The sequence below is a fragment of the Terrapene carolina genome, unplaced genomic scaffold (genome assembly GCF_002925995.2).
Source record: "Terrapene carolina triunguis isolate 2854851 unplaced genomic scaffold, T_m_triunguis-2.0 Scaffold95, whole genome shotgun sequence".
Classification (NCBI taxonomy): domain Eukaryota; kingdom Metazoa; phylum Chordata; order Testudines; family Emydidae; genus Terrapene; species Terrapene triunguis.
In genome coordinates this window covers 11,379,996-11,392,614 of record NW_020664446.1, presented here as the reverse complement: position 1 = coordinate 11,392,614, position 12,619 = coordinate 11,379,996, and the positions used below count along the sequence as shown (strand labels likewise).

The 12,619-nt window shown below is 40.1% G+C and overlaps 1 protein-coding gene across 3 annotated transcripts in view; it reads left to right on the top strand.

Moving 5' to 3' along the window:
• The window catches only part of NRAP (nebulin related anchoring protein), a 66,803-nt gene that overhangs the window by 45,713 nt on the left and 8,471 nt on the right, over positions 1-12,619 (top strand). For all 3 annotated transcript variants that reach the window (XM_026650949.2, XM_029911350.1, XM_029911349.1), the window contains 9 exons: positions 1,507-1,611; positions 2,139-2,246; positions 3,145-3,258; positions 4,820-5,017; positions 5,985-6,089; positions 7,165-7,263; positions 8,031-8,135; positions 8,499-8,606; positions 9,982-10,293. In XM_026650949.2, coding sequence (XP_026506734.1) covers positions 1,507-1,611; positions 2,139-2,246; positions 3,145-3,258; positions 4,820-5,017; positions 5,985-6,089; positions 7,165-7,263; positions 8,031-8,135; positions 8,499-8,606; positions 9,982-10,293 — 1,254 coding nt within the window. The remainder of the gene's footprint in view (positions 1-1,506; positions 1,612-2,138; positions 2,247-3,144; positions 3,259-4,819; positions 5,018-5,984; positions 6,090-7,164; positions 7,264-8,030; positions 8,136-8,498; positions 8,607-9,981; positions 10,294-12,619) is intronic.

The window sequence follows — 12,619 nt, the reverse complement described above, 5'->3', positions numbered from 1 at the left end:
GCACAGAAAAAAAAACATTTGCGTGGTTACTATTTTCAAACCCAGATGTTTTAAATTTTAGATTCTGTTGAGACTTTAGAAACAGAATGTAAAGTGACGTGACAAGACAGAAAAAATAAATTAATAATTTTAGGCTGTCATCCTGCTGAGAGAGAAATCCAGGAGGAGGAACCTAAAAGGTTTTTGGTCTTTATTTTTAATAGAATGACTATTTGAAATTGTTGTAGGCTTAACTGAGATAATGTGGAAGTGAATAGTAAAGTCAGCCAACAAAGACAAGTTTCAGCCAAGAGAGAATGTTTTATTGAGGAGAAAAAACACTTGTGAAAATAGGTATTTTTAAAATCAAGAAAAAGATGACAGACCTTTGTGTAATGCAAATGCTAATGTGATATTCTAGTACCTTTGCCTTTGGTAGACTTAATAAGAATCAAAGTCCTTAATACTAAAGCAGGGTAAATATGAGTTAGCACTCAGTGTCTGCACAATGTTACAGTTACTCCATGTTTGGAGCTGTCAGTGGCTTTCCACTCTGGAGCATCTGCAGAATTGGGCCCCTCTATATCAGTGAACAGCGGGCAGAGTAGAGTATTTGAGGAGCATAGGGGTGCAGTCTAATGGGTCTCAAGCTGTGGACTCCCTAAACACTAGAACAGACAGAAAATTCTATAGGGAAGGCAAGTAGATTGAAAGAGAAGATGGTCCATGAGAGGATCTCACATTTATGAAATGGTCAAAAGCAGTCAAAATGTTGGACAATTGTACTAGTCCTCCCAGCAGGTACATTGTAAAGCTAAATGCAAGGGGAAACTGAGAGGTAAAGTGGAAAAATCTTTCAGAAGGTGTATCTGCACACAAAAGGTTTAGATATATTAAAACATTTATTGTATGCCAAGTATCAGTTCGTTATTTAGAATATGTGTATTGGTAGCACGTGTAGTAACAACTGCAGTGTTATCCTACGGAGTTGACTACCCAAACTTTCAATAGTCCATAATTGTCCCATTTTGTTCTATAAAACAGGAGATGGTAAGATGACTGTCTCCATGTGTATTTACTCAGGGTTGACAGTCATTTTAAAGAGGTGTGCCAATGGATCCACAACTCCCAGTGATTTCAATGGGAATTGTAGGTGTCTCAGCCACTCTCAGAATCAGGCCCCTCATAGTTGCAAGTCCTTAATGAATAGCCTGTTAATAATTAGCTCTCTCTTTAGTCACATATTAAATTGATAACAGTTTTTTAATATTCAGAAATCTAGGGTCTTACATTGATTTTATACCCACGTGACTTCAGTTTACCCTCCCAGTTTACCCTGCTTGAGAGAAGTATCAGGCCCCAGCTCTTTTCAAGACCTCTCGATGAATACAGTTGCCTGCATTTATTAGTACTGCTGTTGCTTTTCTGTATTCTTTGCTTTTAATAAACTCAGACCTTATTGTTTTTATCTCAACCTGTGATCGGATGTGTAGTGAGTGTTCTATTTGAAATTCTTCTGCATTTCAGAGGCTGTACAAGGAGCACGGAGAGAACATAAAGCATCATTATACACAAACAGCAGATCTTCCTGAAATCCTTCAGGCTAAATTAAATGCTTTGAATATCAGTGAGGTGAGGATATCAGAATCTGGCCTTTAATGTTTCAGAGGAAGAGTGAAAAACATCCCTAGAGTATCTTGCCAATTTTACAGTACTCTATGTACTTACTGTCCATCATATATGATCATTCTATGGCCCGATTATCCTCTTGGTAAAATAAGAAATCAAATGTGATTGGATATTTTTATAAAATACATGCTGTAGGAATTACTTTGGGGAAATTCTCTGGCCTGTGTTATACATGAGAATCAGACTAAATGATCACAATAGTCCTTTCTGGCCTTGGAATTTACAAATCTAGAAGTCAGACCACTAGACAAATTAGAAATGAACAACGGAGAAAGTGAGTTACAGCCCCATTACTGAGACTTGTGTTCTGTTGTACATCTGTCTTGTATTGATAGCTTTATTTATACCAGCCCCATCTGTTTGAATAAAATGAAGCAAACACAATGATGCTTCTATTATAACAACAAAGGTGCAATGTCAACCTGCTGTGTAGTAAATGAATTTAAATGCTGTTCAATATTTCCAAACAGACTCACTACAAAGAATCCTGGAGTAAGATAAGAGATGGTGGATATAAACTGAAATTGGATGCCATTCCCTTCCAGGCAGCAAAGGCTTCAAGTGAAATCATAAGTGATGTAAGTGAAATTACTGCTAATTTTGTCCAATATAAAATACCAGCTACTCCAGACTGTTTCTGGTATGGTTTGTCAGTGTTCATGGAAACAGTATTTCCAGCCTACATGCTGAGAGGGATCTACCCCATGCTCCATTCAACTCTTGGCCTCCCTTCTGAGACTAAAGACCCAATGAGGTGTCATTGGTGACTGAGGGCTTTTAAATATGGAGTTGTACTGAGATGACCAACTCATTTCAGATACAGACTGAACAGCCATAAGGGTTGTTGACAGCTTTCAGTCAATATCAACCTGGACTACATTTGAAGCAGAAATCTATAGGTAAGAGAGAGATTTCAGAATCAAACTTTAATTTCTTAAAACACATAGTCCTCTGAAACTGAATTTTTACTGAAAAAATAGGTATAGCAGGCTTTATGTATATAAAAGACTATGCCAATATAGTCATATACAGAGAAATGCATTAAGAAAGAATGTCATATCCATTATATGATAGCATGTGGTGGGACCCATGTTGCTTTCTAAATATCTGCATTTGTACATTCTTCTAAATAAGTCAAGATACTGAAAGATGCGTACTGACGAGGCTCTCTCAACATTCACTTAAGATTTATTCAGTGTTCATCTCTTAAGACTTGGCAAAACATAATACGTCTTAGCAGCTGTAACTAAAATTTATAGTCCAAAGATTTACAACTGCTTCGTCAGAGAATTCTTCACACCATCTATGACTTGTGTCGAAAAGAGGAATAGACTTCTTGACTGCTTCAACAGTTCTTGTTCATTCAGTTCATTTGCTCAATTACCGTTAAAAAAAAGCAAGACTCAATTTTGGTCAAAAACTCACCTCTCTTGTTACTTGGCCCTTATCAAACTTCTGTTATTTTTTCCACTTCAGTACAAATACAAGGAGGCATTTGAGAAAATGAAAGGACAGATGGTTGGCTCACAGGGCTTGGAAGATGATCTTAACGTTGCTCACTCAGTGCATGCAGCTTTGCTACAAAGTGATGTAAGTACAAGGACCTGGGAAGGAACACGTAGAAACAATTTTCTAATGACCATGGAAAACAGACTTTGCTATGGATAGGTTCTCTGGCATATTACATAAGACTCAAGTCTTCCTTTACACTGGCTAAATACTTTACATTAATTGCATTATTATTCTTTTACATTAAATACATTATTATTAATCTGAGTGTAAAATAGCTCTACACTGTATTCTCTCTACAGGCCTCTTACTCCATGCAACTGTTTCCAGATATACTGTATGTTATTCTGTGTATATATATCACCAAGGGACAATTATAAATGATTAAGAAGAATTACCAGTTTTCATGTAAGGATTTAAACTATATAATTTGGAGATCTAACTTTTACATTGAGTATTTTCTACTTACTGTACTCTATAGAGCCAATATGTTGAATGCACATATGGAATTTCAGGTTGCTTCTTTTGTCATACATTCAGTATATTGTCCTGGTCTTGAAAGGTGCTGAGCACCACAACTTTCATTGACTTCTTATGGGAATTGTGGCTACCCAGTGCCACTCAGGATCAGACCCTATGACCCTGATCCAGCAAAGCACTTACTCACTTGTATGAGTTTAAGACATGAGTAGTCTTATTGAAATCAATAGGGCTGGTCACATGCTTAAAAGTTTTATTCATGAGGGGCACTCAATGCAGCCAGCACTCATTGAAGTAGATAGGAAGGTTTCCATGAACTTCAACAACTGTTGGATTGGGTTTGTACTGGAATGCTTTGTTGTATCAAGGTGAGAACATCATATTTTTTGTTGTAAACCCAACAATGGTTATTAGTTCTAGTGATCTGAAAACCTAAAAAAAAGGTCAGTTTGGAGCAGATTTTAATAAAATAATAAAGTACCATCTGCACCACCCATCAAGTTTATTACATCATTTTGATTAGCACCAAAAACTCTGAATGTTTATCTGAACCTCCTGAGTCAGTATAAGTCATCTGGAAATTTCATGAGAATAAGATTTCTCTGAATTTTTCTAGTATTTCATCTTTTTCTGGCCAGAACTAAGTAGTGCAAAGACTCCTGTGAAAATAATTTTAAACATTTATAAAAAGTTTCCCAAGTATGTTAGAACTTTAAAATTATTTTGCGTGAAGGTCTGGGCTAATTCTGGTTTTCTCTAAAAAGGTTCAGATATTGCTCTATAGGTTTATTATCATGAAATATCTTTAAGAGTTTGTTAGTGCTTTGTAAAAATATAATTAGTTTTTAAGAATCAACTGTGAGATTTGCAATTTTACCAATAACTTATTTCTTTAGCTTTAATTATATTCAGCCTTAAAAGGACTCTAAATATTGATAACATTGCAGTTATTTTAAAATAATGTCGATGACTACTCTTTTTTGGCCAAAAATTGACTGCCATATAATCTAATTTAATGTATACTTAAATTGAGTTGGGGAATTTATTAAAATAAGAGATTTGTATAGGAAATTGGAGGAATGTGGAGACTATCCCTTTAATCAGAGCTTGAATTTTAAGCCATACCTCAGTCTATAAAGTGATCCATTAATTTTTTTAACAGGTAAAATACAAAAAAGGTTTTGAGCATATGAAGACCCAGTTCCATCTGCCACTGGATATGGTAAACTTAGTGCATGCCCGGCAAGCCCAGTCATTGGTCAGCGATCAGGAATACAGAAAACTACTTCACCAGTACACCTCTGTGACGGATGATGTGAGATTGCAGTGTGCTAAGAAAGCTTATAAACTCCAGAGTGAGGTAAATGAAAGTCATCCCAGTGCCATTATCCTATTGGGTCTGACACATGATAGTTATATTCCAGACCATTACATCCACAGATATATGTATCGGAGCAGCAATTGTGGAGTAAACAGGGACTGTTCTCCCTTGATTACATTGATGAATGAGACGTGTATCTGTTTGGTACTTGAGTAGTAAAGAGTTACAATAGAAGGAATTTTGCAATGAGTGAGATGGCCTTCTAAAGGCCCTGTTGATTGTGCAAACTGTTTGCCCTGTGGCCTTTGACCTGCTATGAATCTGAATGTAATTGGTGCATATATCTAGAAGAAGGCTGCATACAATTTTTAAAAATCTGATTCATAAGAGACCTCTAAACTGTAGCCTAAGACTAAATCTACATGATCAGTGGAGTTCTAATAAGGACGAATTTGGCCCACTATGTAATCTTGAACTACACAATTCTTTACAAATCCAGGGCCTACACCACCACAGGCAGTGTTGTGCCTTAGAAACAGGGCCGTCTCTAACTTTTCTGCCGCCCCAGGCAAAAAAGAAGAGCGTCGCGCAGCCGAACCCCCCCCAGCGCCCCCCCAATCCCCCCCCCCCCCCCGAGCGCCGTGCCCGCCAGCCCCCGTTCCCCCCCAAGCGCCACGCCGCAGAAACAAAAAAAACCCCTCCAGCGCTGCCCCGACGAACCAATAAAGAAAGAAAGAAAGAAAGAAAAACCCGAGCGCCGCCCCACCCCAAGGTGCCGCCCCAAGCACGTGCTTGGTCGGCTGGTGCCTGGAGCCGGCCCTGCTTAGAAAGACGCCTCTGTATGCCCCATCGATCAGTTTTACACCTTTATGATAATTTGAGCTGTCTTGTTATAGCCTAGGCTTCTCACTCAGATATGCTGTAAAATGTAAGATTGTGTCTACCTGGGTGCTGAGGGGGCATCTTAAATACAAACTTGTAATTACTTTTCTTTGGTTTCCCTTAGCATTTGTACAGGTCTGACATGAACTTTATGAAAGGAGTTGGCTGTATTACTCCAGGGGCCCTAGAGATTGAAGGAAAGAAGAAAGCTTCTGAACTCATCAGCGAGGTAACAAAAGAGGGGTTTGATTTCTCCACTACAAACAAGAATTCGCCAGATGTGTGTCTGTTAAACTGGGTTGGCAAAGTGACTCATTGGATTAATGGTAGACTCCCTCCCCCTTTATTTGATCACGCCATTAATGTTCTCATTTCACATGGGTGTACCTGATGGAGTTCGAGGTTTTGCAGACCTCGTTAACTATTTCCACAATCTTTTCCTCCTGTGTTCTGAACGCATGTGGTTGGTATTTTTAAGATACATTATTTGATATAAAAAAGTGTATTTCCAGCTAAGAGGAAACCTGTGCCCTCTATTACACATAGTAACATTCCCCAACAGCTAGGCTGGCACATTGGAGTGACCTGAACATTGAATTGTTCCCTGCCCCCACTCTGCTCCTTTTTTCACAGTTTCTCTGTGTTTTGCATTCTGTCTACTCAGAATTCTGTTTTCCACCCTATTTTCCAATTTGATTTTTCCTTCTCCGCTCTCTCCCTGCTGTTCACCTTGCTAGTTTCTCCAAAGCAAAAGATGAATCCAGTGACCATGTTCAAATAGGTTTGGAACTAGGCAAAATGAGTTTGAACATCTCTAGCCCTACTCTGATGAACAGATCAGGTGCTTTGATCCTTGTGATGAGCTCTGGTTTTTGTTCATAATTCTCACTTACCTCCTCAAAGTAAGTGGAACCTCAACTTTTCCAAGGGCTTGAAAGTGGAAAGTTCAACTGCAGCAACTAGGGATTGAGCCTTTGACAAGGAAACTCTGATTTCAATAGTCAGGACCAGTGACATGAAGAGGTAAAATAATAAAATTTCTACATCAAGTTTGGCAGCACACTGATTTAAACCCTACAATATTCCCTATCTGTTCTTCATTGTCACTAATGAGACATGAATGCACCAGATTAATGGGAGCAATTGATAAACGGGCCTAATGGTTAATAGATGAACATTCTTTACAAAGCACCATTTTAAGCACAAGAAGTAAAACCAAAGCACTAGTATTAGGGAGACAGGTCCCTTATCTGACAAGACAATTTAGTGCTTCTGTTCATTTTTCTTTGTGTGTGTGAACTCAGAGTAAATATCGTCAGCAGCCACATTCCTTCAAGTACACTTCGGTGACAGACTCTCCTGGCCTCCTTCATGCAAAATTCAGCAACATGATTGCTAATGAGGTAGGCTCTAGTAACGTGGATCAGAAAATGTGCTTTTTAAAATGCAATGAGCTGGGGAAGGAGGAGTGGGAGGGAGAGAACCTCATTCTGAGAAACATAATACATCAAAAGGAAAGAAGGCATCATTGATTTGTGCTTTGGCACAGTTAGATCATATTTTATTATTTCCGGACAAACATTTAGTATCATTTTGTCAATCAGATCTCTCCTTTAAAACTTCATAGATAGCCTCCATTTGAGATGAAGTCCTGTAATCAGGTTTTTCTACTTGAAAGCAAACAAAATGCAAAGAAGGTAGATTCTAGTACATTTTTGAGGAGGTTCATTTGCATAGTACTGAATAAGCAACATTAGAGCCCACCTAATGCTATCTGAGAACAAGAACCTCTTTCTCATTTTTGCAAAATTCACTGTGACCTGTCAAACATGCCAATTTCAGGAAAAATCCAACCACCCCAAAGTTCACCCCTCATTGAGACCCTCTTACCTAATATCTGCTCCTGGTATTTCTGATAGAACTAACAGTTCTGAAATATTTTCCTCGATATTTGGAACAATCCCTCTCCTCAAAAAAAAAAAAAAAAACCCAACCCAAACCTTTTTCTAAAACAACAAAAACCCCCAACAAACCTATATAGGTGCAGTAAGATTTGGTATATTTCTTTTGTACTTTTTGTTCTAGCAAAATATTTAAGGCTGTGCACTGTTATGTTATTTAAACATTCTAGAAAATGAGTGGCAATTATATTCTCGAATCTCTTTCCTAGCGCCTGTATAAAGCAGCTGGAGAAGACATTCTGCATCACTGCACACTAACCCTAGGTCTGCCTGAGTTTTCACGGGCAAGAATAAATGCAGCTAATCTCAGTGATGTAAGTGTTTGTTTTTTTCCTTACGCATATTTGGATTTACCTTGAGGAACATTTCTGTACTGGCAGGGGTTTAGGACTAGATGACCTATTGGATCTGTTCCATTTCTGTTTTCTCTGATTTGAATGCATGTACACCTGTGGCCATTAGCACGTATACATATGTGAGTAAAATAAATCTACATAAAGAATAAGCTACACGTGTTTGTTTGAGATAATAAGATCTTCTATAGATAATAAAAAATCCTTTGGTAGTAAGAAATTGACTCACTAACTGTACAACAAATGTAAGAGGGTTTCTTTGTTCGTTCTTTCATGCACTTAAAAATGAAACAGAGAAATCTACATGTGCCTTTCCCACTTTAGGCAAAGTACAGAGAGTCTTGGCATAATCTGTGTGCTCAAGGCTACAAGCTGACAATGGAAGCGATCCCTTTCCAGACTGCCAAGGCCTCCAGAGAAATTGCCAGTGATGTGAGTTGAATGATTCAACCTTCCATCTTGCCTAATTTCTGTTAACTTCATGTAAAACAATGTCTGAGGCAGATTTTACTGAATTAAAGCAACCCTATAACCATGTGAGACAGACTATATTACTTATGAATGAGATTCTTTCTGTGATTTTTTTTTAAGAGAGTCACAGCTAATCAGAAACCAAACCCAGTCAAAGATCTGGGAAACATCCAGTGATTTTAAGTATGGTGCAAGGTAGGGAAATTCTTCCCCTCTCTAATCTATCTAGATCTTCAGCCCCAAACTTTCAGCGTATCCACTAATTATGGGTGTCTGCCTGTTTTTGGACACCCACCTTGGGCCTGATTTTCAGAAGTGCAGAGCACTTACAAATCATACTGAAGTCACAAGAAACTGTGAGTTCAGATCCTCCAGAAATCAGGTCATAGGCATCTCAAGTTGGGCACTGAAAATTAGTGGACTCATGCAAATGTATATCTCAATAACTTCCCAGGCAAGGAATACATATGTCCCTTCTCTTTAGAATTTTCTCTGGTTTGGATTATCATTTTCAGAACACATTAGGACATGGTGCTATTTTATCTGTAGGTAGTTTTAAGTCCTTTCCTTTCCCACGAGGGATTTCGTAAACAAATTATAAGAGTCACCTATAATTAAAATGAAATAAAAATATTTGATTTTGCATAGCATTGAGCTGCATATTTTGTTATGTCCAGGGGAATAAAATCTGAATGCTTTAAACGTATATACATTTCACGAAGTAGCTATACTTAGCAATTATATAGTGCTTGTGGCTGCAGCCTCAGATCTGCAATTCCGTAATAAATTACGTCCACTTACAGCAGGTCTGAATTTGCCCCTTCATCTTCAAAGCACTTGATAAACATTAGCTACTGTAATTTAATCCCCTCAATTCCCCTGCATGGTAGATAAGTATTATTATTCCATTTAGATTACATTATAACCTCTTTAGGTCAGGCCTGGACCTTCTCTTTAAAGTTCTGTGCACACTGTTTATGCTATATAAGTAATAACAACAACAATAATCCTTGCCATTTCACAGAGAGGATAAATGCACAGTCACAGAGGGAATCATAGTCAGAGCTACAATGAGAATTTACTTGTTCCTGGTGCTTATTCCTATGCTTAGACCTGTACCCTACGCTTCTCTCTCAAATCAGTTTATGGTCCAGGAACAGTTGGTCCCAAAAAACTGGAGACAGTGTGCACAATGTTTCTCTTTTGGATCGATTTTGCATTCTCTTTTGGCCTCTTACAATTGGTCTCTAAAAAGGGAATTTCACGGGAGTTAAAATAATAATGCACAATCTGAAGTTAAGCATGCTTGTTAAGCACCTTATCCTTTTATTTTCAGTGTCAATACAAGCACAACTTTGTGATGGAAAGAGGAAAGCACATCGGTGCCAGAAGCATTGTGGATGACACCAGGTTGCTACACTGCTTCCATGCTGGGAAGTTGCAAAGCGAACAGGAGTATAAGAAAGGGTCCCAGGAGATCTGGTCTCAGTACCATCTGCCCATGGACATGGTGAATCTAGTCCATGCTAGGAAGGCCCAGGCCTTAGTGAGCGAGCAAGATTATAGGAAAAGATTCCATGTGTATACAGCACTACCTGAAGACTTGAAGATGCAGTGGGCAAAGAGAGCCCACATGCTACAGAGTGAGGTAAAGACAGAACCCTCTTGTTAATTGCAAACAGGTTTAGAAACAGCAAAACTTACCAGTGACACAAACCACAAGTTGATGCCAGACACTGAAAATGTGCCTGCAAACTCCTGCATGTGCATCTACAAAATGTTTGATCACATGCACAACTAGATCCACGTCTTCTCCAGGCACAAATGTGCACTGGGAAGGAGGTTGCATGTTCAGAGATTAATTTGCAAGTCTCAATTGTGGAGGCTTTTGCAAATGGAGACCCGTAATATCAATGGCCAAATTTTCAAACAGGAGTCAGTTCAGCTTCTAATTACTTATGTACAAATTTACACATGCCAATGGCTTGTTTCATGCAGCTTTTGCACACCAGTGTGTTATGCAAATGATAAACTCTACACAGGCCATACCCGTGCTCCATTTGCACTTGCAAATGGTTTTGCACATGTACGTACTATTGTTCACATATGGCACTGAAAGTACTCAAAAATTGTGCGCACAGGTGACTGCATATACACCTCTACCTCGATATAACGCTGTCCTCGGGAGCCAAAAAATCTTACTGTGTTATAGGTGAAACCGTGTTATATCGAACTTGCTTTGATCCGCCGGAGTGCGCAGCCCCCCCCCTCCCCCGGAGCACTGCTTTACCGCGTAATATCAGAATTCCTGTGATATCGGGTTGCGTTACCTCAAGGTAGAGGTGCATAAAGTTGCCTGCGTGCAAATAGCCACATTTTGACAGTTTGGCCGCAAAGGTTTTCTTTAATTGATAACTAACTACGTATCATAAGTAGTTTGATACGTAGTTAGTTATCTACTGCCTTTGGCTGCCTTTTTGTTGCATGGGAAAAGCGAGATTGAACGAGACAGTGTAAGAATGTAGCTTGTGATGTTGATCTAATTCTTAATACATCTTTAGGGAACTGATTGTTTGCTGAACTCCAGATCTTATTGAGGTCAAATGCTAGGATATTTGTTAGAGTCAATTGATCTGGATGAAGAAATATTAGTAGACAGTCCATTTATGAGAGCATCTGAACAGCAATCAAAGCTCTGGAGAGCTTGCATCTTGCTTTCTTACTTACTGTACCTACAATGTAACATCCCAACCGTACTCTTCTTTGCAACAAAAGGCACCTTGAAAGAGTCTTATGCACTTCATCTCTTCAGATGAAAGCCAACGATCCGATTGAAGGATCCCTGTTGGATTTGCCTCTCTGTTATAAATGTATCCAATTGTCTTTGTTCTTTGTTAGAGTGGAAAGAAAGCAAAAGATTTGCCAGTGGAAACTGGAGGATCCCAATGTAAAAAGAGAGCCATTAGCAGGGGGCTTAGTTTTGTGTTGAGGGGGGAGCCTTAGATTTCTTTCCTCTCTGCTTTGACAGTAGCACAGAGTTTACACACAGACATTAATCACTAGAGAGTACATTGGGGAAAAAACAGGCATTGCCAACTTCTTTTGGGTCAGGATTGTATTGCTGAAAGTTTCACCGAGTCCCTCAAAATGTTCCCCTGCAGTCAGCAACATATCATATTTCTTGCATAAAATACTCTGTTTTCTGCTCAACCTTTCCATCAATTCCATACGCCTCCCACTTCTACCCACCCCAAAAACCTCACTCAGTTCCATGTGCTCCCCTTCTCAAATCCATCAGTCCTTCCATCCCTGCCTTCCAGCCCTGTCCCCATCACTCACCATGCTTACCAACCCCCTCAGCATATCACCGAGACTCCTGTTGGCGGCTCCCTCTATCTGATAGCTGGTCCTCACATCTGCAGTGGTGATGGTGACTGGGTTGTCCTGCAACCTCTTGTTGTGTTTGGTTAGGTGGGGAATGGGTCCTATCTGGTGAGGGGCTGGATGGTCAGTTGGGGAATAAGTCCCTTTCAGTTCTTGAGGTGTTCTCAACTCCTGTGTAGAGGAGTTCTATAGTGGTACAGAGGTGTACAATGGTTTCAAGAGCCTGGCTGGAGTACCCTTGTGCTCTGATGCTTCCCTGCCATTGGAATGGCATTTGGGGGGCTGTTGCAGGCTGTCTGCCTTACACCAGTCCTTTGCTACCTTTCCATCCAATCCCCTCTTGTGGCCTGAAATCAGGGCCGGCTCTGGCTTTTTTGCTGCCCCAGGCAAAAAAGCCTCCTGCCGCCCCCCCCCCAAGTGCCGGGGGGAGGGCGGCGAGCCCGCCGTGGCTCCGCTCTCCCCGGTGGCCAGAGCGCCGCGGGGAGGGCGGCGAGCCCAGTCGCGGCCCCGCTTTCCCCGGCGGCCAGAGCGCTGGGGGAGGGTGGCGAGCCCACAGCGGCTCCGCTCTCCCCGGCGGCCGGAGCCGGAGC